This window comes from Cydia pomonella, chromosome 18, assembly GCF_033807575.1.
Source record: "Cydia pomonella isolate Wapato2018A chromosome 18, ilCydPomo1, whole genome shotgun sequence".
In the NCBI taxonomy this organism is placed as follows: domain Eukaryota; kingdom Metazoa; phylum Arthropoda; class Insecta; order Lepidoptera; family Tortricidae; genus Cydia; species Cydia pomonella.
Genome location: NC_084720.1, coordinates 7,017,630 through 7,044,296, shown reverse-complemented (window position 1 = coordinate 7,044,296; position 26,667 = coordinate 7,017,630). Strand labels below are relative to the sequence as shown.

The 26,667-nt window shown below is 43.5% G+C and overlaps 2 protein-coding genes across 6 annotated transcripts in view; one reads left to right on the top strand and one right to left on the bottom strand.

The window, feature by feature from the left end:
* The window catches only part of LOC133527996 (uncharacterized), a 37,233-nt gene extending 11,460 nt beyond the window's left edge, over window positions 1–25,773 (top strand). The window contains exon 4 of the mRNA XM_061865237.1: window positions 25,721–25,773. Within this exon, the coding sequence (XP_061721221.1) occupies window positions 25,721–25,758 (38 nt within the window). The 3' untranslated portion in view covers window positions 25,759–25,773. The remainder of the gene's footprint in view (window positions 1–25,720) is intronic.
* The window catches only part of LOC133527995 (protein disabled), a 44,097-nt gene that overhangs the window by 3,790 nt on the left and 13,640 nt on the right, over window positions 1–26,667 (bottom strand). For 4 of the 5 annotated variants that reach the window (XM_061865229.1, XM_061865230.1, XM_061865232.1 and 1 more), the window contains 14 exons: window positions 24,150–24,335; window positions 23,672–23,890; window positions 20,835–21,431; window positions 14,100–14,294; window positions 13,367–13,524; window positions 12,851–12,944; window positions 11,660–12,593; window positions 7,742–7,838; window positions 6,743–6,960; window positions 6,289–6,439; window positions 3,680–3,753; window positions 2,470–2,551; window positions 1,954–2,247; window positions 1,110–1,310 (listed from right to left, as the gene is read on the bottom strand). In XM_061865229.1, coding sequence (XP_061721213.1) covers window positions 1,110–1,310; window positions 1,954–2,247; window positions 2,470–2,551; window positions 3,680–3,753; window positions 6,289–6,439; window positions 6,743–6,960; window positions 7,742–7,838; window positions 11,660–12,593; window positions 12,851–12,944; window positions 13,367–13,524; window positions 14,100–14,294; window positions 20,835–21,431; window positions 23,672–23,890; window positions 24,150–24,335 — 3,500 coding nt within the window. The remainder of the gene's footprint in view (window positions 1–1,109; window positions 1,311–1,953; window positions 2,248–2,469; window positions 2,552–3,679; window positions 3,754–6,288; window positions 6,440–6,742; window positions 6,961–7,741; window positions 7,839–11,659; window positions 12,594–12,850; window positions 12,945–13,366; window positions 13,525–14,099; window positions 14,295–20,834; window positions 21,432–23,671; window positions 23,891–24,149; window positions 24,336–26,667) is intronic. The other variant, XM_061865233.1, reaches the window with a different exon arrangement.

The window sequence follows — 26,667 nt, the reverse complement described above, 5'->3', positions numbered from 1 at the left end:
ATAATATATTTCTTCTCTTTTATTTATTAGCAATTAAAGTATCTAGAGCAAAACTTCCACATCGCGCCCGTTTTTCAAATGATGACTGAATGCTATTTTAGTGTATTCCAGTTGTCCAATATCTTGGTCTAATGTGCATTGCGTCTCGCTCTCTCACTAAGCAAAATGCGACATGCAAATACACATTGGACCAAGATATTTGACAGATGGTATACCACCTGTAGAGACGTTTCAAATCCTCAAGTACGTGCATATTTTTAATGCAACGATGAAGGTCACAGACTACTCAAGATCCTAATGAAAGATACCCCTCAAGAGTCTCAGGATATGTAAATAAAATACATTTTTACCTTTACTTTTCAATTTTCAGACCCCGTCATAGCTATTTTCATCAAAATGTCAAAAACCTTCTAACTGCCGGGCTTTTTAGGGTTCCGTAGCCAAATGGCAAAAAACGGAACCCTTATTCAAATTATCTGTCTGTCCGATTATGTCACAGTCACTTTTTTCCGAAACTATAAGAGCTATACTGTTCAAACTTGGTAAGTAGATGTATTCTATGAACCGCATTAAGATTTTTACACAAAAATAGAAAAAAAGCAATAAATTTTGGGGGTTCCCCATACTTAGAACTGAAACTCAAAAAATCTTTTTTCATCAAACCCATACGTGTGGGGTATCTATGGATAGGTCTTCAAAAATGATATTTAGGTTTTTAGTATATTTTTTTTCTAAACTGAATAGTTTGCGCGAGAGACTTCCAAAGTGGAAAAATGTGTCCCCCCCCCCCCTGTAACTTCTAAAATAACAGAATGATAAATCTAAAAAAAATATATGATATACATTACCATGCAAACTTCCACCGAAAATTGGTTTGAACGAGATCTAGTAAGTAGTTTTTTTTTATACGTCATAAATGGTACGGAACCCTTCATGGGCGAGTCCGACTCGCACTTGGCCGCTTTTTTTTTATATTTTCTATCGACGGGCCTGTACATACGACATCGCGACGATTCCCACCGTACACATATGTAATTTCTTCCGAGGCGATGCGAGTTGAGCAGCTAAATTGAAAGTAACGTAGGTAAGTATGCGTATAGATAACTAACCGTAACGGAGGCACGTCCTCGTCCTCCTCGGCGATGGAGGCGGTGCGGGCGCGCGGCGCGGCCAGCGTGAAGTCGTCCTCGAACATGGAGCGCGGCGACACCGAGTCCGAGTCGAAGCGGAAGCGCGACGCCGGCTCCTCGTGCCGCGCGCTGCTCGTCGACAGGGGGGATGCGGTGATCTCTTCCGACTCGAAGGCGAACCTGAATGTGAACTACTTTTTAAAACTTTTATACAATTTGTTACTCAAAACCACTGACGAGGCATCGGACGAAACAAGATAACGATTTTTCCGTCTTTGGATTGAACTGACCAAAAAATCTGGAAGAAATGAAGGCATGTCTTACCAGAAATGTTCTAAGATTGGTTAGTAAATAACATATTACGACAATAGATAGCGCGTCCACCCCAGATTGCTCACGAAATCACTACCGTTGGCGCTGTCGTTTAAATATGGAATGTCCTCTTCCTCCCCTGATCCCTATATACGTCCCACTGCTGGGCACAGGCCTCCTCTAAGGGTTTCAGCGGTAGTCCTGGGTAGTCCCCGCGCTGGCTCAATGCGGGTTGTGGACTTTACATACATCTTTGAATTTCTTTGCGGATGTATGCAAATTTCCTCACGATGTTTTCCTTCATCGAAAAGTTAGTCGTAAATATCAAATGATATTCCGCACGTAAGTTCCGAAAAACTCATTGGTACGAGCCAGGGTTTGAAACCGCGTCGTCCGGATTAGAAATCGGATGTCACATCCAATCGGCCACCACCACCTGAAACTACTGTAAAAAGGTTCAAATTCCATAATTCCAGTTTACTGTCACGTGACATACATAATAATAACTCACCTCGTTCCTTCCAGATTTGCATAAGGCGCCTTCTTCCTCGCGGGCGGGGGCTCCGCGAAGTCATTGTCGAACGGACTCGTCCGCTCCCGCGGCGAGAAGTCGTTCGAGAACCGATAGTCACGCCGTTGGCGAGGATCTTCGCGCCTTGAGCGGCGGCGGGGTTCGCGAGGGTCGCGGGGGTCGCGGGGGTCGCGCTCGCGGGGGTCACGGGGGTCGCGTGTGTCGCGATCGGAATCGCGGCGGGAGGAACTGTTATTGGAGCGACGCGACGGCCAGCCGAGCGTCGATCCGTACCTGAACATGACATGGAAATATATCTTTAGTACAGTCAAGGTATTAAATATCGATACGGACAAAGTGCCAAAAATATGTACACACTACCTTAATGTATGGGCAATAAGGGCGTGTATACATATTTTTGGCACTTTTTCCGTGCCGATATTTAATACCTTAACTGTACTAACTAGATCTGTTACTCGTAATAATTATTAACCCTGGTTTTACTGAACCAATTACCTTCGTTCGCTAAGTTCGTCAACCTGCCTGCCTTCATTCCGCCGCCTGGACTCACGCCACCCCAATGAGCCATAATTTCGTTCTGAAAAATAAACTCATTTAACCCACCGTGCTTTGTTGACACAAATTCGATCAAACATGATATATGAGAATGATGATATACCAGATTTTTAAAGCGTTAATATAAAACTAGTGTCCGACCGAAGATTCTGTTACGGTTTTGGCCAATAATCATGTTTCGGCTGTAGTTCAATTTCGGCCAAAAACGGCCTAACCTTTCGGCCGGACCGAAACTTACGAAATGGTACTTCGTACTATGAAACTAAAATGTGACAAAGACCAATAGTTCGGGAACAAGTAGGACAACAATATGAATATACAGAAATTAATTGGTTTATCAGAAAACACAATTTCCCTTAATGAGGGCGCCACTGGACAGTCGACGCAGTCTTTATATGTGTATAAATGCGGTTTTATGACATTTTTTCAACGATTTTAACAAGTCTACAAAAGTTTCGGTTCCGGCCGCCTCGTTCCGTGTACCTCACGGTACACAAAGTTATCACCAAAAAACAGTCCACCCGCCATTCTGACTGTCAGGATGGCGGGTGTACTGTTTTTTGGTGATACCTTTGTGTACCGTGTGGTACAATTTTTTTTAACGGAGGTACTAAATAGTACAAATTAGGTACAATTATATGGTATGCTTTTCATTTAATTTTATTTAGGAACACCAGCCATTCTGACTCTCACCGTTAATTACCATATGCAGTATCAAGAGTGAAGGCAGCGTTAATATGCCCAGCGACTTGAAGAGTGGTTTCGCAGAGCTGGTTTGCGGAGCGCGCGCTATCACTCGCAAAGTTCGTTTCTGGAGGCGAAAGGCTCTCTCCCACTCGGCGGTCGCTGCCCACAACTCGATCCCGTATTGCAGGTGTGCATGGACCGATGCAAAATAACAGGCCCGGACCATCTCAGTTGGGAGTATTCGTGCCAGTCTTTTTAAGGCATAACAAGCAATTGCCAGTTTTACACACGTTTTATCTATATGACCTCCCCAGGTGAAGCCGCTGTCTATCTCAAAACCAAGGTTGTTAGGTTAGGATAAGTGCAGACTGTATGAGCCAGGCAGTCGGCTATCAGTAAATCCCATCTAATCCTGGATATGAGTTTATTGAATTTGATAATTGTGTGAATAAGTACCACTTACCGTTGCTTCGCCACCGCTGGTCGGAGCCCCAGCCCCTGGGAGACGACCTGCCAGACCCGCAACCGTCGCTGTAACTGAAAAATCAATTTATTTCACAACTTAATAGTACATTACTGTTGAAGTATGAAATATTGCAGGCGCGAGTGTCAAGTTTATACCAAAAATACATTGATTCAGTAAGATGGGTAAAATCTAAGTCAATTTCGTGCTTCGAATCTGACAGGTAAACGAGATGGCGCTTTACATCAGCGATGATAAGGAATGCCCGGCCGGATTGTGTGTCTACTTTAGTATGAGATACTTAGTTATACCCGCCGATGTATTTGTTGTACTTAACTAATCTCATTTTTAGGGTTCCGTAGCCAAACGGCAAAAAACGGAACCCTTATAGATTCGTCATGTCCGTCTGTCTGTCCGATTCTGTCACAGCCACTTTTTTCCGAAACTATAAGAGCTGTACTGTTCAAACATAGTAAGTGGATGTATTCTATGAACCGCATTAAGATTTTCACACAAAAATAGAAAAAAAAACAATAAATTTTGGGGGTTCCCCATACTTAGAACTGAAACTCAAAAAATCTTTTTTCATTAAACCCATACGTGTGGGGTATCCATGGATAGGTCTTCAAAAATGATATTGAGGTTTCTAATATATTTTTTTTCTAAAATGAATAGTTTGCGCGAGAGACACTTCCAAAGTGGTAAAATGTGTCCCCCCCCCCCCCCGTAACTTCTAAAATAACAGAATGAAAAATCTAAAAAAAATATATGATATACATTGCCATGTAAACTTCCACCGGAAATTGGTTTGAACGAGATCTAGTAAGTATTTTTTTTTTAATACGTCATGAAATTTAAAGAAAAATTTTTTTTTCGTCAAACCCATACATGTGGGGTATCTATGGATAGGTCTTCAAAAATGATATTAAGGTTTCTAATATCATTTTTTTCTAAACTGAATAGTTTGCGCGAGAGAACCTTCCAAAGTGAAAAAAAGTGTCCCCCCCCTGTAACTTCTAAAATAACAGAATGAATAATCTAAAAAAAATATATGATATACATTACGATGCAAACTTCCACCGAAAATTAGTTTAAACGAGATCTAGTGAGTAGTTTTTTTTTAATACGTCATAAAATTAAAAAAAAATTTTTTTTTCGTCAAACCCATACGTGTGGGGTATCTATGGATAGGTCTTCAAAAATGATATTTAGGTTCCTAATATAATTTTTTTCTAAAGTGAATAGTTTGCGCGAGAGACACTGCCAAAGTGAAAAAAAGTGTCCCCCCCCCTGTAACTTCTAAAATAACAGAATGAATAATCTAAAAAAAATATATGATATACATTACGATGCAAACTTCCACCGAAAATTAGTTTAAACGAGATCTAGTGAGTAGTTTTTTTTTAATACGTCATAAAATTAAAAAAAAATTTTTTTTTCGTCAAACCCATACGTGTGGGGTATCTATGGATAGGTCTTCAAAAATGATATTTAGGTTCCTAATATAATTTTTTTCTAAAGTGAATAGTTTGCGCGAGAGACACTGCCAAAGTGAAAAAATGTGCCCCCCCCCCCCCCTCTCTGTAACTTCTAAAATAACAGAATGAAAAATCTAAAAAAAAATATAATTTACATTACGATGCAAACTTCCACCGAAAATTGGTTTGAACGAGATCTAGTAAGTAGTTTTTTTAATAAGTCATAAAAATTTTTTTTTTTCCATCAAACCCATACGTGTGGGGTATCTATGGATAGGTCTTCAAAAATGATATTTAGGTTTCTAATATCATTTTTTTCTAAACTGAATAGTTTGCGCGAGAGACACTACCGAAGTGGTTAAATGTGTGTCCAAAGTAGTAAAATGTTGATCGAGATCTAGCAAGTAGTTTTTTTTAATACGTCATAAAGGAACCCTTCATGGGCGATTCCGACTCGCACTTGGCCGCTTTTTATATAATTTATATTTATCCTATGTATCACAACAATTTGTAATTTTAAACGTATCCACGAATGGAGTGTGGATACAAACCCCATAGGATTTCACGGCACTTTTCTGTTCAATGTAAGATATTTTATAGAATAAATAAATAAAATAAAATAAAATCTCCATACATTTTGCCGAAACTCTGATGGTGAAAAGTTGACGTTTGACAAATCAGTAACCGCAAAACATATGGCGCAGTACAACGCCATCTGTTTTGGATGTCAAACTAAGGAGCACATTTTTTTCTTAGACTTTACCTCTCAATTACCATCAATTCTCTTTGGTTTATACGGACAACCTTGGGAATCCGTTTAACACCAAGCCGGCAAATGTCATTCCGGCCGAGTAAATTAGTGCTTTTCTAAAGAATGGTGAAAAAAAAAAATTGAATGCAAGCAACTTGTCTTAAGATATTTTTATATAATTCATTTCGTATAAAATTAGTTTGATGTACTGCCATTTTTTTTTTGCTTTAAAAAGTGCAAGTGTAGCTTTCCGCCGAAAACACTAGTTATTTAAATCTAATTGCTAAGAGAAACCCTCAGAAAGTAATTTTCGAGATTTATTAAAACTATATTTAATTCGTATCTAATTTTATTACGTAGAAAAAAAGACAATGACTTACTCTTCCTCCTCATCATACGAATGCCGCGGCTTCCTATGTCTGTCCCTTTCTTTATCCCTGTAATCCTTCGGCCGTTCTCTGCTATACGTCCTGTCTCGCTCTCTCTCTCTGCTATACGTTCTGTCTCTGTCCCACGTATCGTTTTCCCTATCTGAAAGAAAGAAACGTGACAGCTGCTTCATATAAAAATGGACTGTCATCGGGATCATCATTCGATGCGACATCTTATAGATCTGAGCCTCTGGCAGCTGTTCATCGGTGGAAGTTAGAGTAGTAGACCAGCAAAAGGGCTTCAGCCTTTGTAATCGAATAAACATGCAACCTTATCGATATTTAGTTATGAAGAGGATCCAACCCTGAATATGAACCTGTATGTTTTTTTAACCCTGTAAATTATTTTAGTCTTAATAGTAAACTAAATTTTTAATTATATTAATCTTCATAGTAAACTCACCTCTACTCCTCCGATGCCGATCTCTATGGTCTCTATGGTCACGATCTTTGCTAACGTCACGGCGATCCCGACCGCTGCCCGAATCCCTTCGAGACTCCCGTCCCTCTCTGCTGAGATCTCTGTCTCTGTCGCGGCTGTCTCTTTTGTCTCGTATTTTGTCCTTCTCTCGCCCGCTGCCGGAGTCTAGGCATTCTCTTGAGCCTTGCGATGAGTTGTGCCTGGAAAAAGACGATATAGGTACATTATTTTTCTCAAACTTGCTATGAAATGATGACATGTCTTACGTCAAATTAGGTCCGGAAATACTACATATCAGGTGCGATGAGTGAAGATGATATGTAAAGGAATTTCATACTGCCTTACACACCTAGGACTGTAAAGCAACCTTCTTTTGTTTTTTAACGTCAAATTGTGACACAACGTCTTGGCATCCAACCATCAACTAGCTTCAGTTAGCTTGGTACGGTGATTTGTTGTGCATATTCGTTGCTAAGCATCGGCGGTGGCGCATCGCGCAGGCGCGCGGACTTACGCGCGTAAGGTTGTACAGCGCTGGTAGAGTGGCGAGCCGAGTAGGTCGCCACAAAAAAAATTGACTACAATTATTTGTTTTAATTGCAAGTTTGAGAAAAGCACTATACATATCTCGGCGAGAAACGGGGTTACCGGCCGCGTATCTCTATCCGGCTTTGCTACGCTCAGCCGTATATATCTACTTGGCCTGCAACCCTACGTTTCCCGGCCTCTATAGTAATGTACTATTATTTTAATGGTTGGGGAGCCTAAGAGGGTTTTTTGTAGTTACTTGAGCGCTTCATATATATATGCATGATATCTTACCGTGGAGTCTACCTTAACCACTTTTAGCCGTCTATGTTGATCATTTGGTTGGTGGGGAGTTCAACAAATCGTTAAGTGGATTGTGGAATAGGTCATTTTAGTTTAAATGAATGCTATAATTGTGCTATTACTAAATCTGACAATAATTTACCAGCATACCTAGATTCCCTGTCGCGATGCGGAGGCCGCTGCAGGCGGCTCGGAGGGGGCTCCTCGTCCCACGGAGACACGTCACGCGACGATGACGACGTTTGCACTGTAACAACATGGATATGATCAGTATTTTAGCCTTCATATCCTCCAAAGACTCGTGGTCCTGCTTATAGTATTTTGATGAAATAGAAAAAAATTCCAATTGGAATATAATTGTATTAATTAAAATAAAATCAACTCTTCCTTCCTCGTGGCACATAATAGTATCGTGTACAGAATACTCACTTAGCAAACATGTTTGACAGCGGAAGGACACGATAATCTATTTGTCCCTCCCTATCATGACACTCAATTAGTACTCGGTACAGCGTAGAGCGTTTTCACATCATCCGATCCGATATCGAATGCCGAATACGACCACAATGAATTGTTATTAAATCACTTTCGATACTTTCTATTCTGGAGAGTATATGCGACCCCGTATACCCGTCTTTCATCTATGATAGCAGAGTTGAGTCGCATCCCACAATGAAGTAAATTTTTTAAATAGCGTCTTTTTATATTTATTTATTAATTTTTTATTGTTCAAGAGATAACCTTAAATCAAAAAAGAAAGCACTTAATAGCAGCTGCTTCCTCCAAGGATCATCCGACATCGGATCAGTCAATGTGAACGTGTCAGTGGGCGAGGCAAATAGTTGTAAAACCTAGGAACTAAGTTAAAAGGCTAGAAGGCCGCTCGGAACCGCGATCGCGCGAGGACGCAGTCAGATCGAGGCCCTCTACGCGATAGTGGAAGTAGAGTTGAAAGCTGTCTTTATGGAGATCTTACGGCGGGTCCGGCTACGGAATACAGTACGCACCGGGCCCGGACGGCGGCGGGCTGTGGTGGCGGCGGCGGCGCGAGTCGCGCCACGCGTGCCGCGGCTCCGAGTCGCGCGAGTCCGACGACCACGGCGAGGCTCCGGGACACAGGGTCCGGCTAACGACTACAGTACGCACCGGGCCCGGACGGCGGCGGGCTGTGGTGGCGGCGGCGGCGCGAGTCGCGCCACGCGTGCCGCGGCTCCGAGTCGCGCGAGTCCGACGACCACGGCGAGGCTCCGGGACACAGGGTCCGGCTAACGACTACAGTACGCACCGGGCCCGGACGGCGGCGGGCTGTGGTGGCGGCGGCGGCGCGAGTCGCGCCACGCGTGCCGCGGCTCCGAGTCGCGCGAGTCCGACGACCACGGCGAGGCTCCGGGACACAGGGTCCGGCTAACGACTACAGTACGCACCGGGCCCGGACGGCGGCGGGCTGTGGTGGCGGCGGCGGCGCGAGTCGCGCCACGCGTGCCGCGGCTCCGAGTCGCGCGAGTCCGACGACCACGGCGAGGCTCCGGGACACAGGGTCCGGCTAACGACTACAGTACGCACCGGGCCCGGACGGCGGCGGGCTGTGGTGGCGGCGGCGGCGCGAGTCGCGCCACGCGTGCCGCGGCTCCGAGTCGCGCGAGTCCGACGACCACGGCGAGGCTCCGGGACACAGGGTCCGGCTAACGACTACAGTACGCACCGGGCCCGGACGGCGGCGGGCTGTGGTGGCGGCGGCGGCGCGAGTCGCGCCACGCGTGCCGCGGCTCCGAGTCGCGCGAGTCCGACGACCACGGCGAGGCTCCGGGACACAGGGTCCGGCTAACGACTACAGTACGCACCGGGCCCGGACGGCGGCGGGCTGTGGTGGCGGCGGCGGCGCGAGTCGCGCCACGCGTGCCGCGGCTCCGAGTCGCGCGAGTCCGACGACCACGGCGAGGCTCCGGGACACAGGGTCCGGCTAACGACTACAGTACGCACCGGGCCCGGACGGCGGCGGGCTGTGGTGGCGGCGGCGGCGCGAGTCGCGCCACGCGTGCCGCGGCTCCGAGTCGCGCGAGTCCGACGACCACGGCGAGGCTCCGGGACACAGGGTCCGGCTAACGACTACAGTACGCACCGGGCCCGGACGGCGGCGGGCTGTGGTGGCGGCGGCGGCGCGAGTCGCGCCACGCGTGCCGCGGCTCCGAGTCGCGCGAGTCCGACGACCACGGCGAGGCTCCGGGACACAGGGTCCGGCTAACGACTACAGTACGCACCGGGCCCGGACGGCGGCGGGCTGTGGTGGCGGCGGCGGCGCGAGTCGCGCCACGCGTGCCGCGGCTCCGAGTCGCGCGAGTCCGACGACCACGGCGAGGCTCCGGGACACAGGGTCCGGCTAACGACTACAGTACGCACCGGGCCCGGACGGCGGCGGGCTGTGGTGGCGGCGGCGGCGCGAGTCGCGCCACGCGTGCCGCGGCTCCGAGTCGCGCGAGTCCGACGACCACGGCGAGGCTCCGGGACACAGGGTCCGGCTAACGACTACAGTACGCACCGGGCCCGGACGGCGGCGGGCTGTGGTGGCGGCGGCGGCGCGAGTCGCGCCACGCGTGCCGCGGCTCCGAGTCGCGCGAGTCCGACGACCACGGCGAGGCTCCGGGACACAGGGTCCGGCTAACGACTACAGTACGCACCGGGCCCGGACGGCGGCGGGCTGTGGTGGCGGCGGCGGCGCGAGTCGCGCCACGCGTGCCGCGGCTCCGAGTCGCGCGAGTCCGACGACCACGGCGAGGCTCCGGGACACAGGGTCCGGCTAACGACTACAGTACGCACCGGGCCCGGACGGCGGCGGGCTGTGGTGGCGGCGGCGGCGCGAGTCGCGCCACGCGTGCCGCGGCTCCGAGTCGCGCGAGTCCGACGACCACGGCGAGGCTCCGGGACACAGGGTCCGGCTAACGACTACAGTACGCACCGGGCCCGGACGGCGGCGGGCTGTGGTGGCGGCGGCGGCGCGAGTCGCGCCACGCGTGCCGCGGCTCCGAGTCGCGCGAGTCCGACGACCACGGCGAGGCTCCGGGACACAGGGTCCGGCTAACGACTACAGTACGCACCGGGCCCGGACGGCGGCGGGCTGTGGTGGCGGCGGCGGCGCGAGTCGCGCCACGCGTGCCGCGGCTCCGAGTCGCGCGAGTCCGACGACCACGGCGAGGCTCCGGGACACAGGGTCCGGCTAACGACTACAGTACGCACCGGGCCCGGACGGCGGCGGGCTGTGGTGGCGGCGGCGGCGCGAGTCGCGCCACGCGTGCCGCGGCTCCGAGTCGCGCGAGTCCGACGACCACGGCGAGGCTCCGGGACACAGGGTCCGGCTAACGACTACAGTACGCACCGGGCCCGGACGGCGGCGGGCTGTGGTGGCGGCGGCGGCGCGAGTCGCGCCACGCGTGCCGCGGCTCCGAGTCGCGCGAGTCCGACGACCACGGCGAGGCTCCGGGACACAGGGTCCGGCTAACGACTACAGTACGCACCGGGCCCGGACGGCGGCGGGCTGTGGTGGCGGCGGCGGCGCGAGTCGCGCCACGCGTGCCGCGGCTCCGAGTCGCGCGAGTCCGACGACCACGGCGAGGCTCCGGGACACAGGGTCCGGCTAACGACTACAGTACGCACCGGGCCCGGACGGCGGCGGGCTGTGGTGGCGGCGGCGGCGCGAGTCGCGCCACGCGTGCCGCGGCTCCGAGTCGCGCGAGTCCGACGACCACGGCGAGGCTCCGGCGCCGAGCACGGCCCAGCGCCCGGAGCGGCCGGCACCGCGCGACACGCATTTTTCTGCGAAAATAGACCCTTAATTAAGTACTCCAATCAAAATTGTTTGTCATATGGAGCGTGCATTCAAAGCCGGTATAGTGTCTTTGGTATCGAATCGCTAATCGACCCCATAGACCCTCTGCGGCTGCTGCAGGTCTCTTACAGGCGTCAGCTCCACCGTCATTTCCTTCACCTCGTCCTTCTCTTTCATCACCGGACTCTTCCTGAACGCTTCCTCCACGTGCGAGAACAGACTACTGTTGTCATCACAGTTATTCTTACCTTTAGTATCCGGGGAAGACCCGCTAGCCACATCGCTAATCGACCCCGTAGACAGCCTCTGAGGCGGCTGCAGATCCCTCACAGGCGCCAGCTCTACCGGCTTCTCTTTCACCTCTTCCTTCTCTTTCACCACTGGACTCTTCCTGAACGCTTCCTCCACGTGCGAAAAGGACAGACTGCTGTTGTCAATACAGTCGAAGAAGTCACTGTTATCGAATCCATCTGATTTCTCATCAGATCGCTTTCGCTCTTTAGGCGCTTCGGGTGGTAATGACTCAAATTCGTCTTGGGGCTCTGTTATAGTTATTTCACGTAACGCCGCATATCTATCGTTATTATCTTCAACTTTTACTTCTGTGTTATTGTCTCTAGGCGATACTGATCTTCTGGACTGTTCCAATTGCAAATTCTTCATAACTGATTTTATGTCTTCGATTTTCGCGTCGATTTGAGTCGGTTTTGGACTGACGGATTGTCTGAACATATTGAAAGAATCTAACGTTAGTTCGTCTAGCGTTTTCAGGGGGCTACGATTGTTTTCCTTCACTTCTTCTTGATTGGCTATCATTATATCGTTTATTGCTGCTAATTCTTCTTTTTCATCAGAGTCCTGTTTAGCTTCTTCGGCGTTATTATCGTCAATAGGATCTAATATGGATTTAGCTTGCAGTTCTTGTTCTTGTATTTCTCTAAAAGCGGCATATCGGTCGTAGCTAGGGTTCGCTTTCTTGTCGAAATCGTCGAAGTTCGCGACGAATTCGCCCGTTTCTGTAGGAGCGAAGTTGTCTTCGAACTGCGGCTTGAACTCGGACGCTATGGATGTAACTGATGAGGTCGTTGGAGGGGGTTTGTCGGATATTGTGGTCGACATCGCTATGGAAAGCGGAGGTCTTTCTTTGTCTTTATCTGATTGTGAAGGTTCTATGTGGATATGCTGTAAAGAAAAAAAATGTCATATGTACCTACACTGGAACAAAAGAGTGGATAATCATGTCCTACAAGTTTTTTGAGCTCTTGGTGTTCTGTTGACTAAATAAAATAGTGAAGAATTTGACATAGTGTTAGTAAGAGTGTAATTCATTAAATGATGCACTCAAAAAGTGGCACCGTATTTTTTTTGTCAAAGGTTTCCATAGATTTAGATATTCGTAGATATTTTTTCAGTATGTACTAATTTATGAGATAAGTTACCGCTCTATCATTGTCAGCAGCGAGGTAGGACCGGAGGTAATCCGTGAGTTGAGGTAGGGTCATGGACGACAACGTCGCCGCTGGAACTCTTAACCTGAAAACATTGTGTTTTAAGTAACACTAAAATATAAAATAATAAATGCACGTTGTATTATTCTACAAATATTTCAAAGTTAAAAGTTGGGTCAAATACCTCGTACTATATACTATATATACTATTTCCCCTCTGCCGAAGCGTAGGTACAACTGTGTCTGTGGCGGTGCATGTTGTGACTCGTCCGTACACAAAATGAGATCCAGGTGTGCAAGATTTGTCTTTGACGTATGTCATTTTCTATGCATTTGTGTCGTCATTACAGATTGGATTTTGTATGTAGTGAGTGAGAAGTGCAACTGTGTGCACGTTTCCTCCCGCAAAAAATGGCAAAATGATTTGTTCGGTAAGATATCGCTTAGGCTCCCCCCTTCCGACGTGTCGGAAGCCGGTGTTGCTCGAAGGAGAAAAGCGTAAAATACCTGTGAGCTAGCTCTTCCATACTGCAAGTGAGTAGCTGACTGAGGGTGATGTCGAACCGACGTGCGGCAGGCAGGGGAGGCGGCGCGGGCGACAGATACTCGTCCTCGCTACTAGTTGTGGCTGCTGATGATAGACGCGGCTTCATGCTGCGGTCCGCCTGCAAACATTCATTGCTTTATGAGTATTTTTTAATATCTCATATCCAGATCCAGACATAGGAATCCGCGGGGCAAAATTGTTTGACAAGTAGGGAGTTCCTGTATCGATAAACTCAACTATCGAGGCTAGTTCTATATATTGATCACTCAATGGTTTGCTTGTAAGAATATGATTTTATTAAGAGTAAAAAAAATAATCGTTTACTTTAACAATAGTAAATGGGACATTCGCGAAGAAAAAAATTGGGATGAGTAAAATTATAAAATTGTCTTGTCTTGTCTTAAAAACGAAGAAGAGTACATTGAGTTATTATTTAATTATTTTTTTAACTCTTAATAAAATCATATTCTTACAAGCAAACCATTGAGTGATCAATATATAGAACTAGCCTCGATAGTTGAGTTTATCGATAAAGGAACTCCCTACTTGTCAAACAATTTTGCCCCACTGATTCCTATGTCTGCTCATATCAAATCTTATCCAATTCAGTCAGCGAAATGTTCAAAAACTTCGATAGAAGCGTAAGTCTGGGCCTCAAAGGTTCGAAGACCTCATAACAGTCATAACACCTACCAGAGGTTCCCTCTTCCTAGCCGGGCGCGGCAGCGGCGGGCCCTCGTCCTCGAGCTGCGGGGGCCGCGGCGGCGGGCGCGCCGCGCCGAGCTCGCCGACCTTCTTCGGAGGCAGGGGGGGCGGGGGGGACGCGCTGTCTGCGTTTAGTTTCGAACTGGGCTGGGGACGCTGCCGGATTGTGCTTGTGTCGGTGTTCTGGAAAATTATTAAGTGTGGATTGGTTTCGATCAAGTCTTAAACCAGGGGCTACAAGGCTAAAGCAAAGCTTCTATAGTATTAAGACTCGGTTAAGAGTGAAATATCAGAGAGTTTTATAATAGTGTCTAGCAGACATATTTATTTTTCGTTTTTAATTGGTTACACTGTATTGCTCTGTAAATTTATAGAATACATTGAGGTGTGTGTAGTAGTGTAAGATATAGATATACATAAGTTGACGATGTACATTGAGTTAGTTACAATACAGACGCTCGCGAGTAAGCACTTGTGTTTGATTTCACCTCTCAGTCCCATACATGCCACATGGCGACCGTGACCTCGAGCGCGGGCCGCACGATGTTGGTGTCAGCGTTTTCGCCGCCTCAGTGTTAGCGTGATTATTACAATATGGGCTGCGTAAGCGACAGTACTGCAGACTATTAATACGATTATGGACAATTTTCGTGTAAAAAAATACAGTAACTCAGGCGTGATGGGGCAAGGATACAACAAACAGGAGGAAAAAGAGGTTGTGATCACCCAGAATGCGGTTGGATCGAATGATGCGACGGGCACGAGCGAGCATCACACAAAGGTCAATAACATCCTTATAAGCGTTCTTTTCGTCGTACTCGCCCTCATCGGTTGCTGCGTCCTGTACAAGTTTTTCAAGAAGACACAGCAAAAATACATACACAAAGAAGTCAGGAGAGAAGTTTGGGCACGATTGCAAGCTAGGCTGTCCATGAGGAAGTCAGTTCCGGCCAAGGACGACGAGGAGGAAGGCGCATAAGCGGTGGATGAAAGCGCGGCGTTCTACGTATAGTGTGTGTGTGAAGTGAAAAGTGTCGGGAGTGAAAAGCGTCGGAAATGTTAAGGGTATGAATTTAGAATTACAGACTATATATAATAAGTTAGAAAATATACGCATATACCTACGAAAATTAGGCGAGGCTAGAAGGCAACTAAAACAAGGTCAGGAAAAAATTGACAATGCACAGTTGATATATGAGGACTATCGATTTTTAATCACTTCTGTTAATTTAGATGATCTGTCTGAGTCCGAGGAGTGTTATATTTTAGAATTATTATGTGGAAAAATAGATAAAGCTTATAGTAAAATTTTACAATATAAAGTCTTAGAGTGTGTAACCGAAAAACCAATTAAAATGGAGAAAAAATTCGAAATAAAGGAAGCGAACAGCTTAATACCTATTTTGGACGGCAAGGAGGAGACCGTGGAAAAAATGATCTCCGGTATTGAAATGCTAGACAGTATATTGAACGAAAGTTGCGAGAAAAAAATACTCATTTCATTTGTCCTTAAAACAAGAATTAATAAAATTGCGCAACTAAAACTTAAATCGAGTTATGAAACTGTTGTCGATTTAGTGACTGATCTACAAAAATATTTGTTGCCGAAGAAATCCGCAGTCTCTTTACTTGAACAATTAAATAACATTACACAGCGCGATATGTCTATTACTCAATATGGTGATAAGATCGAGGAGTTGTTCATTGGCCTAACGATAGCGCAAGCCGACGGGAAGCCCGAGGCGCGCGATGTCCTTAGACCAATCAACGAGTCCTTAGCTATAAAGAAATTCACGGACGGTTTGAGGAACCGCCGTCTTAGTACCATTTTAGCAGCCCGAGAATACACAGAATTAAAAGAAGCTGTCAGAGCTGCCCAAGACGAGGAGCTGGCGCGACCCCAGCCCGAGCCAGTAGTCATGAACATGAACTACGGCTACAGAAGAGGTTTCCAGCAGCCACAGCGCTACGGCTGGCGTGGGCGCGGGCCCACCAGCTACCAACCCAATCGAGCCAGAGCCTACCACAGCCCATGGATACCACGCTATCCCACTAATAGAGGTACTGTACCTAGTAATAATTTTCACAGGGGCCGTGGACAACGTACGAATTTTAGGGGACATCCCAGTACTCGCAGGAGTCGTGGACACCGCGGAAACGTGTATACATATACACACGAGCCGCAGACCCCTCATAGTTCGACAAGTGACGAGACAGACAGAGTTCAGTTTTTTCGAGCATAAAGTTTTAACTATATGTGACGGATTAGACTATGTAAATTTTACTGTAGGTGGAAAAAATCTTATTCTTATGATTGACAATGGCGCAAGTATATCAATTTTACAACAAAGTAACGTTCCCACAGAATCGCAGATATATGAGAAGGGTACTATTATATCAGGAGTAGGTGGCAGTATTACTAGTAAACAAGTGGCGGACGTGACTTTACATGACGGAAATACGATACAGATTAGGCATAGGTTTCACATTTTGCAAGATCAGGATATGCCGTGTCATGCGGACGGAGTACTTGGTTTAGACTTCATGCGAACTTATAATGCGATCATAGACTTAACAAAGGACGAGCTTACTTTGCATTATGGAAATCAAAGGTGTGTGTTACGAATACAAAGAAGTAATGAAAACGAAACTTGTTTATCTTTGCCAGCGAGAAGTGAGTCTATACATTTAATTAAAGTAAAATCATTCGATTTAGGAAAGGATTACGTTATAAACTCCGAAAAATTGGCCGAAAATGTATTTTTGGCGGGAAGTATAAGTAGAGTTAAGCAAAGTAGAATACCAGTGCGAATTTTAAATACAAGTGACGAAAACATAAAATTACCTATTTTTGAACCTATTTTAGATAATTTGAGTGATTATAACATTTGTAACTTTCAAAAATGCGACAACGGAGTAGAAAGGGTTAAAAGGTTATTGTCGTCTTTGAAGTTAAATCATTTAAATGACGAAGACAGAAAACTTATAGAGTCAATATGTGCCAAATACGCCGATGTTTTTTATTTAGATGGGGATAAATTAGGAACTACGAATGTATCGACCCAGAGTATCACTGTGAAACCGGACACGAAACCCATATATACGAAACCGTATAGGTTGCCAGCGTCAATGAAATCGGAGGTTAATAGGCAGGTCGATCAAATGATTAAAGACGATATAATTGAAGAATCTAAAAGCGATTGGAATGGTCCGATACTATTAGTACCGAAAAAGTCTGACAACAATACAAAGAAATGGCGTTTAGTCATCGACTACCGAAAAGTAAACAATGTTATCCAGGACGACAAATTTCCACTGCCAAATATTACCGATATTTTAGATTCTCTGTCAGGTGCAATATATTTTAGCCATCTTGATTTACAGCAGTCTTATTATCAAACAGCATTGGACGAAGACAGTAAGAATATAACTTCGTTTTCATCAGGTCAAGGTCAATTCCGTATGAAAAGGCTCCCAATCGGCCTCAAAATCAGTGCCAGTGCATTTTCCCGGGTAATGTCAATAGCAATGTCAGGACTTTCATATGAAAAGTGTTTTATTTACATGGACGATCTAGTTGTTTTCGGCAGAAACATGGACCAACACAATAGAAACTTAATCGACGTATTAGAAAGATTACGTAAGGTCAACTTGAGAGTAAACCCCCAAAAATGTGATTTTCTGAAAAAACAACTACTTTATTTAGGGCATGTAGTATCAGCGGAAGGCGTGTTACCAGATCCGCAAAAAACTAAAGTTTTAGAGAATTACCCAACACCAACAAACAGTGATGAAGTTAGGAGATTCGTAGCCTTTTGCAACTACTATAGGAAATTTATTCCAAATTTCGCAGAAATAACATTACCATTGAACAAATTATGTAGGAAAAATATACCATTTCAATGGACAGAGGAATGCCAAAATTCGTTTAATAAATTGAAAGAGAAACTTATTACTCCCCCTATCTTACAATACCCAGATTTTTCATCAGAAAATGAGTACATTTTGAAAACAGATGCATCCTCAAGGTCAATCGGTTCGGTACTATGTAACAAAGATCAGAGACCTATAGCTTATGCTAGTAGACCCTTGAATAAAGCCGAGTTAAATTACCCTGTCGTTCAAAAGGATCTTTTAGCAATCGTCTGGAGTGTACGCTATTTTAGACCTTATTTATTTGGAAAACAGTTCACAATAATGACGGACCACAGACCACTCTTATACCTATTCAGCATGAAGGATCCGTCAAGTAGATTAATTAAATTTAGATTGCAATTAGAGGGATATGACTATAAAATAGTATACATAAAAGGAAGTTCGAACGTAGTGGCAGACGCGTTAAGTAGAATTTCAATTTCGTCCGACGAATTAAAAAGTATGAGCGAACAAGTTACAGTTATGACAAGGAAACAGAGTAAAAAGTTGAGGCAAGAGGAGGAGTTGTGTGACGAGAGTGTAGGAGATCTTAGTATACCCGAGAATTCAAGGTCTGATCAGCCGAGAATTGCGGAAATATTAAGAAAACCTAATGACTCAATAGAAATGTTGTTTGAATCAGAACACGAGTTAAGAAAATTAAGAAAAAATAAGTTAATAACTAGAGAAAAAGATTGTTTCGCGTACGCAAGGGATAAAAAACGTCTCTACATAAACCTTAACTATATGTCTCATTTCACGCGAGCCGTATTTGTGAATATGTTGAGTGATTTCTGTAGAAATATAAATATAGACGAGTTATGTATGATAAAAAATGATAAAAACGCGTTATTTATAAAAACATTGTTAAATGAAATAAAAACGATGAAAGACTGGTCCGGACCGCGAATAAAAATCCTAGGAAATATAATCCGAATAGATGACAAAGACGAGAGACGAGTTATCATTAACGACTATCATTTACTACCAACCAGCGGACATGCCGGCGTTCGCCGAATGGTTAGTAACATCAAGTCTAAATATTATTGGTCAACTTTAGAGAGTGACGTCAGAGACTTCGTGAAAAAATGCAGTAAATGTCAAATAACAAAGTACTCTAAAAATATACGACAACCTATGGTTATCACGACAACAGCGTCGTCAGCATTCGAGAAAATATACCTCGACTTGCTTGGACCGCTAGACACCGATACGGAAGGTAATAAGTACATCCTAACGTTGCAATGCGAGCTAACGAAATATATTGAAGCTTACCCATTGCAACGCAAGGATGCGATTAGCGTAGCAAAAACTCTAGTTAGTAATTTTATATTAAGATACGGTATTCCAGGTATGATATCAACGGACCGAGGTACCGAGTTTATGTCATCCACTATGGAAGAAGTATGTAAGTTACTAAAAATAAATAAGATTAATTCGACCGCTTATCACCACCAATCGATAGGTGCTTTGGAAAATATGCACAAACATTTAGCCGCTTTTATGAGAATTCAGTGCGATGGTCACCCGGACACATGGTGCGATTGGCTACCGTTCTGGTGCTTTGCATACAATACAACAGTACATTCAATTACAAAGTATACCCCATTTGAATTGGTTTTCGGAAAGAAATGTCAAATCCCTAGTAATCTGATTAAAACTGTACAACCACTGTATAATCCCGATAATTATGCTCTAGAATTAAAATACAGACTACAAATAGCTCATAAGGATGCCAAGGAAAATTTGTTAAAATCTAAGGAATTACGAAAAAAATATTATGATAAGTTATCTAACTCAGTGACTTATAAAAAGGATGATCTAGTTTTGATTAAGTCAGAAACTGGAAAAAAATTTGATAATCTTTTTAAAGGACCTTTTAAAGTGATTGAGGACGATGGAGTAAATGTTAAGTTAGAAATAGATGGTAAGATCGATCTTGTTCATAAAAATAGGACTAAGATTTTTAACCAGTGACTCATGTGTCACTGCTCTTTTTTTTTGTGTCATGTTGTGTCTCTCAGTCCCATACATGCCACAACATTTTGCATAATGGAATTGGCGTACCTATACACCGTGTTTTTTTTTCCTTTAATTTCGAGGGTGCATCCCTGAGCTTAAATTAAGTAACTTTCTCAAAGACCCTATTCTAATTAACTCCATTTCGGAGATATTCAATCATTCATATTTATCTTATAAGGCCCTTACGAGCGTGTACACTTGCCTTAGGGCCTGTTTACATATTGATAAGTGTTTAGTGCGAGTTCATACATTTGCTACTAAACGTAAGTAGTTTGGTTTAGTTCAATGTAATGCCCGTGTTACAACAACGCTATATGCAACATTTAATTACTTTTTATAAAAATAATAATAGTAATTTATTTTTTATTAACTATGCCATTTAATTTACTTAAACGTACTTACCGATACGCCGAAGTTCACGAATTCCTCAAAAACACGGTGTATATGCAGATGATATCGTTTCGTAAAAAATGTTTACAACATTATAGTACCTAATTAAAAACATTTCGCCAGAACGAAAATAAAGTTTAACTGCGTAAAAATATAAATGCATAATTATAACTGATACAAATAATACATGTACTTAACCGATTGAGAGGAAGAAAAAAAACACTTTCGTGGTCACATTATCGACAAATCTGCTCTTAATTTTGATGTCATTTCCGCGTATTTGGAAAATGTTTCCTACTGTTCTATCAGAGAAGTGGAAACGTCATCAAAAATGCCACTTTTACGAATATTATTACGAACAAACGCTCGAATTTACATACGTGTAGTGTACCATACCTGTCTTTGTAGCCTAGGAGACTTAGGAATGGGTTCAGGTGGCAGCGTGACCTGCAGCGGCCCATTGAACACATTCTTCACCTCCGTTTGTACTTGCGACTGCGTTTGCGGCTGCGACTGCGATTGCAATTGCGTTTGCTGCGATTGCAACTCCGCTCTATCAAGCTTCCGACCGTACTCCTCTCGCATCGTGATCGAATTCTTGTTCCGCCTCTGCTTAGGAAACTCCTGCATACTCGTAAATGGATCCTCCTTAAACGAGTCCGAAAAAGGATCAGTGCTGTCAAACGGATCTGTCTCCTCGAACGGATCGATTTGCGCGAAAAAATTCCCGGCGGAATACAACGGTCGTCCGATAGAAACTGTGCCACCAGAATGCCGAGTTAATGACGTCATAGTCTTTTGACCGTACTCTTTTTCTGACATCTCAGTTAGGAGAGATTGAGTGGTCGGAACGAGGTCTTTGAGCACTTTCTTTGGCGGATTTTTGAGCTCCTGAAAGAAGAGTTTTTTGTCAACGTAAGGTTTACTCCGGCCTGTGCCGAGGGGGTCTAGTTCGGTGAATACGTCGTAACCGAGCGCCGTCGATGTCCGGACCTGTAACACAGGTTTGGGGTCATTCGGCCCGTTTCTGAATATTAGGCTAATAGTAATAGGATAGGTGTCATTTTGTAGATATGTCTGTTTCTACATCCCAAATTCTAAAACGACATTTATGGTTGAATTTTCGTATTTCTTGAAGTTTTATGAGAGGTTAGCCACAAAGAATAATTCGTTTTACAGCGTATTTTGTTAAATGGGACTAAAGTAGACTAAATTACTTCCAATTATTCAATTTTGTTAGATACCTAACAATGAAACCAATGATAAATTCTGGATTCTCACAGCCAACATCAGGAACCCGTCGTTAGTATATTTATCACAAATATTTTACAGAAAATCTGACTCGATTAGTTAATTCAATTGGTATAACACAAACAAACACAAGGATACACAGATACACATGTTTTTTTTGCGTCGGGGGTTAAAAATTACACACATTGAACTACATACATTCAGTATCGAAAAATAGTCACAGGTGCCACCGATACCGGGTGGACATAAAGTTATGGCTTTACTTTAGCCGCATAATCCAAAGAAGAATCTGGCTTCAGCCAGTAGAGGGCTTAGCCACATATTCTTTAGTTTCTCTTTCTGTCAATCTAGTATTTCGGATATAGAAACAGAGATTCACGACACTACACTAAGAATATTAGTCTAATATCTTTGGGCGGAGAAGCGACAGAGACGGCGGTGCTGGGTACTACTCGGTGGACTCGCTTCGTGGAGTATTGAGAAGGTCGCGGTAAGCGCACATTCACAGACAACATTTATAGGGGACATGCACTCGTGTGGGGCTCGGTTTATAGGGACCATCACAAACGGTATTAGACTAAAATTATCAGTGTTGTCATGGAAACATTAGATATGACTGTATAATAATATTTATTATTAGTCTAATAACGTTCGAGAGATTGGTCCCAGCGCTGGTACTAAATACGGTTGTATTGGAAATTAGATTTTACTTTACTGAACTAGTTAGAGCAAAGTAATAGGACGTGTATGGAAAAATATTAAACATAAGGGAAACATTGTTTTTGGGATCGTAAGTAGGAAACGTTTTACTTTAAAAGTGTAAGTTAAACAGGAAAAAGATGTTGGTTACCATTTTGCAAAACATTCACTACAGACTTAGTTGAATCGACAAATGATTCTGCAACTTATTCACTACGTATGTATTGACAATAAGTAAGTCTAACTTATGCTAAGTATGGCCGTCAATTTCTGAATACGACATTTTTGTCAAAGTGTGAGAGGTCAGATGTTTTGATGGCGAATGCCTAAATGTTAAATGGTGAATGATTGATGTAGCAAAAAATATAAATATTATGTATAAAATGTATATATATTATGCGAAATGGTTTTTTGCTATAATGTTTAAAATACAGTTCACGTGGTTTTCATGCGGAAAGTTATTGAAAACTTCAAACCCGTAAGATAAAACAATTTCTAAATTACTCATAGTTTCTGACTATAATCAGGCAAGCTAAAAACATGGTAGACACTTCACCAATTTCAAATAGTCAGCCTCCTGAGACCCCCGTACAAATTTTTGTACATGTTCGACTATCTATTTTGAACTTTTTTTGAATTCAAAAACAAAACAACTACTTCTGGGTCTCGGGATGTTCAATGGCTGTGTGTATTTTTATAATATATATTTCAGTCAATTTTGCGATATTATGAAGGAAACAATGACATTGATTTCTAACTACTATGCAGATAGCTACGATGGGTTACTAGCGATTACGGGACCATACGTCAAAATACGTTAGTTACATGCAATACGAAGCCAAAAATGCGATATGAAATGGATTATTAAAATCATTATAATAATATCAAGTTATAACAAAACAGCACCATCTAGTGATGTATAAGAGCGTTAAATGGAGATGGCTGTATTATAAATATTATAATGATGCGGCATTATATGGAAAATTGGAAATTGAAGTATTTGTAACATCTTGATCCTGATGATGATATCAATCCCCGAGGCATGCAGACTAGCAATTAATATCTAATGCAGCCATGAAATGGGGGTTATAAACTAGAAACGAATGTATGATTTAAGCAGCTGAAATCTAGAATAAACGAATTTGAACCATCTATAGAGTAGTTAAATTCTAAATTTCAATGGCCGTGCTAGTAGTTTATCGATCCACGAGGCGGTAAAGCGCTGCCATTTTAATTTTGAATTTAATAACTGCATATAAGGTTCACATTTCATTGACACTTACCGGAGCTTCAGGCTCGACCCGTTGCGGCACCGGCGGCTCCAACTCCGGTGGTAGATCGAAAGGCAGTTGCGTCTTATTGGGACTGAATACGGTGCGCGGCGCGGAAGCGGTCGCTGACGGAGTAGCGGAAGCGGTAGCGGAGGCGGAGGCGGACGAGGATGCTGAGGAGCGTGATCGCGCTGTAGTACTGACTCCGGGGGGCGGCGGCAGAAGACCTTTCTGCAAATAATGTATACGTATTTTTATGCTGCATCGTGTAAAGATTTGCTCGACAAGTGTATCTAGGTGTCTTTAGGTCTTCATTCTCTACAAAAGTTCGATTCGCAGGAAAATATAGGGCATGTTGAAACTTTGGGTACCCGTGCTCTTTTGAAGTGCCTAAAGACTTGTAAAAAAACCTCCTTGTTCGATTTTCAAAGTCGAAGGACTAGTAGGTATACTAGGTATATAATACACGTATACATTTGTATATGCTAACCTGTGACGGCACTATAAACGAGTCCCCGAAAGGATCCGTAGACGGCGTCAGGCCCTCAACCTGCGTCAATCCTCTCCTCAAAGAGCTGAGCTCTTGCTCCAAATCTACTAATTCTGCGACGCCTCCTTCGGCTGTGTCTTGGCTTTTTGGAGTCGATGTGCTCGTCTCGCCGATTGTTGTGATATTCTAGAAAGAATAAAAGGAACGTTTTTGGGTACAACTTAAGAATACCTACATAATGGGTGGGTTAAACTTGAGAATACCTTTGTCCACACTATTCTCTAACGATTCGTTAAGAGTCATACGAACCCGCTGCCAAAAAGAAGCTCCCACACAATCAAAGTGACGATCTCATAAAAAAACAGTTTTGGTAATTTTCCACTCGCCTCTTTGTATTACAATTTCTAGCAACGAAAACTTGTAGCAAACATAAATATAAGTTACTTCAATGTTCATGTCAAATTTCATGCAATTTCAGAATGTTCTTTCAAACTTCGATTGTATGGGAGTGTCCGACCGAAGTTTCGGTTTCGGTTTCCGCCAAAAAATCATGTTTCGGCCGTAGTTTGGGTTTCGGCCAAAAACGACCGAACCTTCTGGCCTGGCCTAAACTTACAAAATGGTACTTCGTGCTATGAAACTAAACTAATGTGAAAGGATCAAAAGTTAGGGAACAATTAGGAAAACAATATTTATATACTGATTTTTGTATACAAAAATTAATTGGTTGATTGGTGGAGGTTTATTGGAAAACACAATTACCCTAATAATGGCGCCACCGGACAGTCGACGCAGTCTTAATATGTATTTAAAAGCGGTTTTATGACATTTTCCAACGATTTTAACATGTCTACAAAAGTTTCGGTTTCGGCCGAAGCTACAGCCCAAGTGGAACCTTCGGTTTAGGCAAAAAAAAAAGATGTTTCGGTCGGATACTAATTATTATATTCACTTTATAGTCACAAGTATGACCTACATCCACAATCGCCTGCAGGCTACGGGTAAAAGTATACATATAATATGTATAAATAAATCATCAAGAAACATCATTAAATCGTAGTTATCTGAAAAGCTGACAAATCATTAACGCGCATCCTCATTCGTTAGATAACCGTTCTAATTTCCGTGGCAATCGTTTGTGGCCAAGTTTTCAGGCCGATCGAAATTATGCTTTGCAAGATTAGGTCCGGCTGCAGCAGCCGCAAACGACGAACTGTATAAACGTGATTTTGCAATATACTTTTTCTTATACAATAAAATTTTCTCAAACTCAAATTACTCTCTCTCGGCTCTAATGATAGCGACCATGCGCGTTGAAGGAGGATCTAAGAGGATTTGTCAGAACAAATCCAAAATTTTACGGAAATACATTAACAAATTTACGTTCCTTTGTAACTCAGCTCCCCTGCAAAATCCTGATTTTGCACGTGCCTCAGTATTCTTCGGAGGTATCGGTTTGTGCATAGATTTTTCAAAAACGTTTCCATTTTACTGGAATTTGCGACGCTGGGATGCACAAAAGGTGAGATTTAACAAGAATAATAATAAATACCACTTTCTTCTTCCTACAGGAGAACTGGAACGAAAGCAAGCTCTTCCTGGACATTAAAACAATTGAACCGGACCACTACAACTAGAACTGTACAAAAATGCCCCTCTTATCTTTCAATGTCAGCTGTTTTCTGGCTTCTGATCAAAGAATAAAGAGTGGAATGTATCGAATGTTATTCCGTTTGCGTATTGACAGAGACAATAATGCAGTGTTTAAATATAAGCCGGACATTGTGGACGTGCGTCGGTAGATACATCCTTTTTAGGGTTCTGCATGGGCAAACTAAATATCGCATCGAAATATGGTCTTGAAAGACCAGCAATATTTTTGAAAGAATCATCCAACTATTACTCTACAATGGGATTGAAGCAAAATAAAAGATTTTTTTTTAATGGAAGTGATTAATAATGCCGTTTATTACGAGGGAAGTAAAGCAACTCGTCGATATAAAAAGAGATAATGTTTTTCCACTTTTAAATATTTTCCATTCTCCATGATTTTTAGTATGTTATTGACACAATGAAAAACTAGGTTTATAGGTTTTCCTTTTTATTCAAAATTTATAAAACAAAAAAAAGTGGAAAAATTACTGCCTTAGGTTGGGTTTCCACTTTTAAATTTATTCTAAGCTTAATAGCATCGTTCGCAGACGTTTCTGCTGTCATTTTTTTTTTTTTTCATAAAACCTAAACCTATAAACCTAGAAAATATTGTGCTGAAGCGATCGACATCAAAATCAAAGTGATTTGTTAAGATTTGGTTGTTGGTGGAAATAGTTTTCTCCCGAAATGGAATTTCATAGAAAAAGTTGCGTTATTTCGTTGGGATCGCAAAGCTATTATTCCCTCTTTAGGTGACAGACAAACAGAGGACTGTTGAAATTGTAGGGATTCCTCGAACACTACGGAACCTTAAAAAATCTGTTCAAGTGAAGAATATTTGGTACGGATCCTATAAAAAACATAG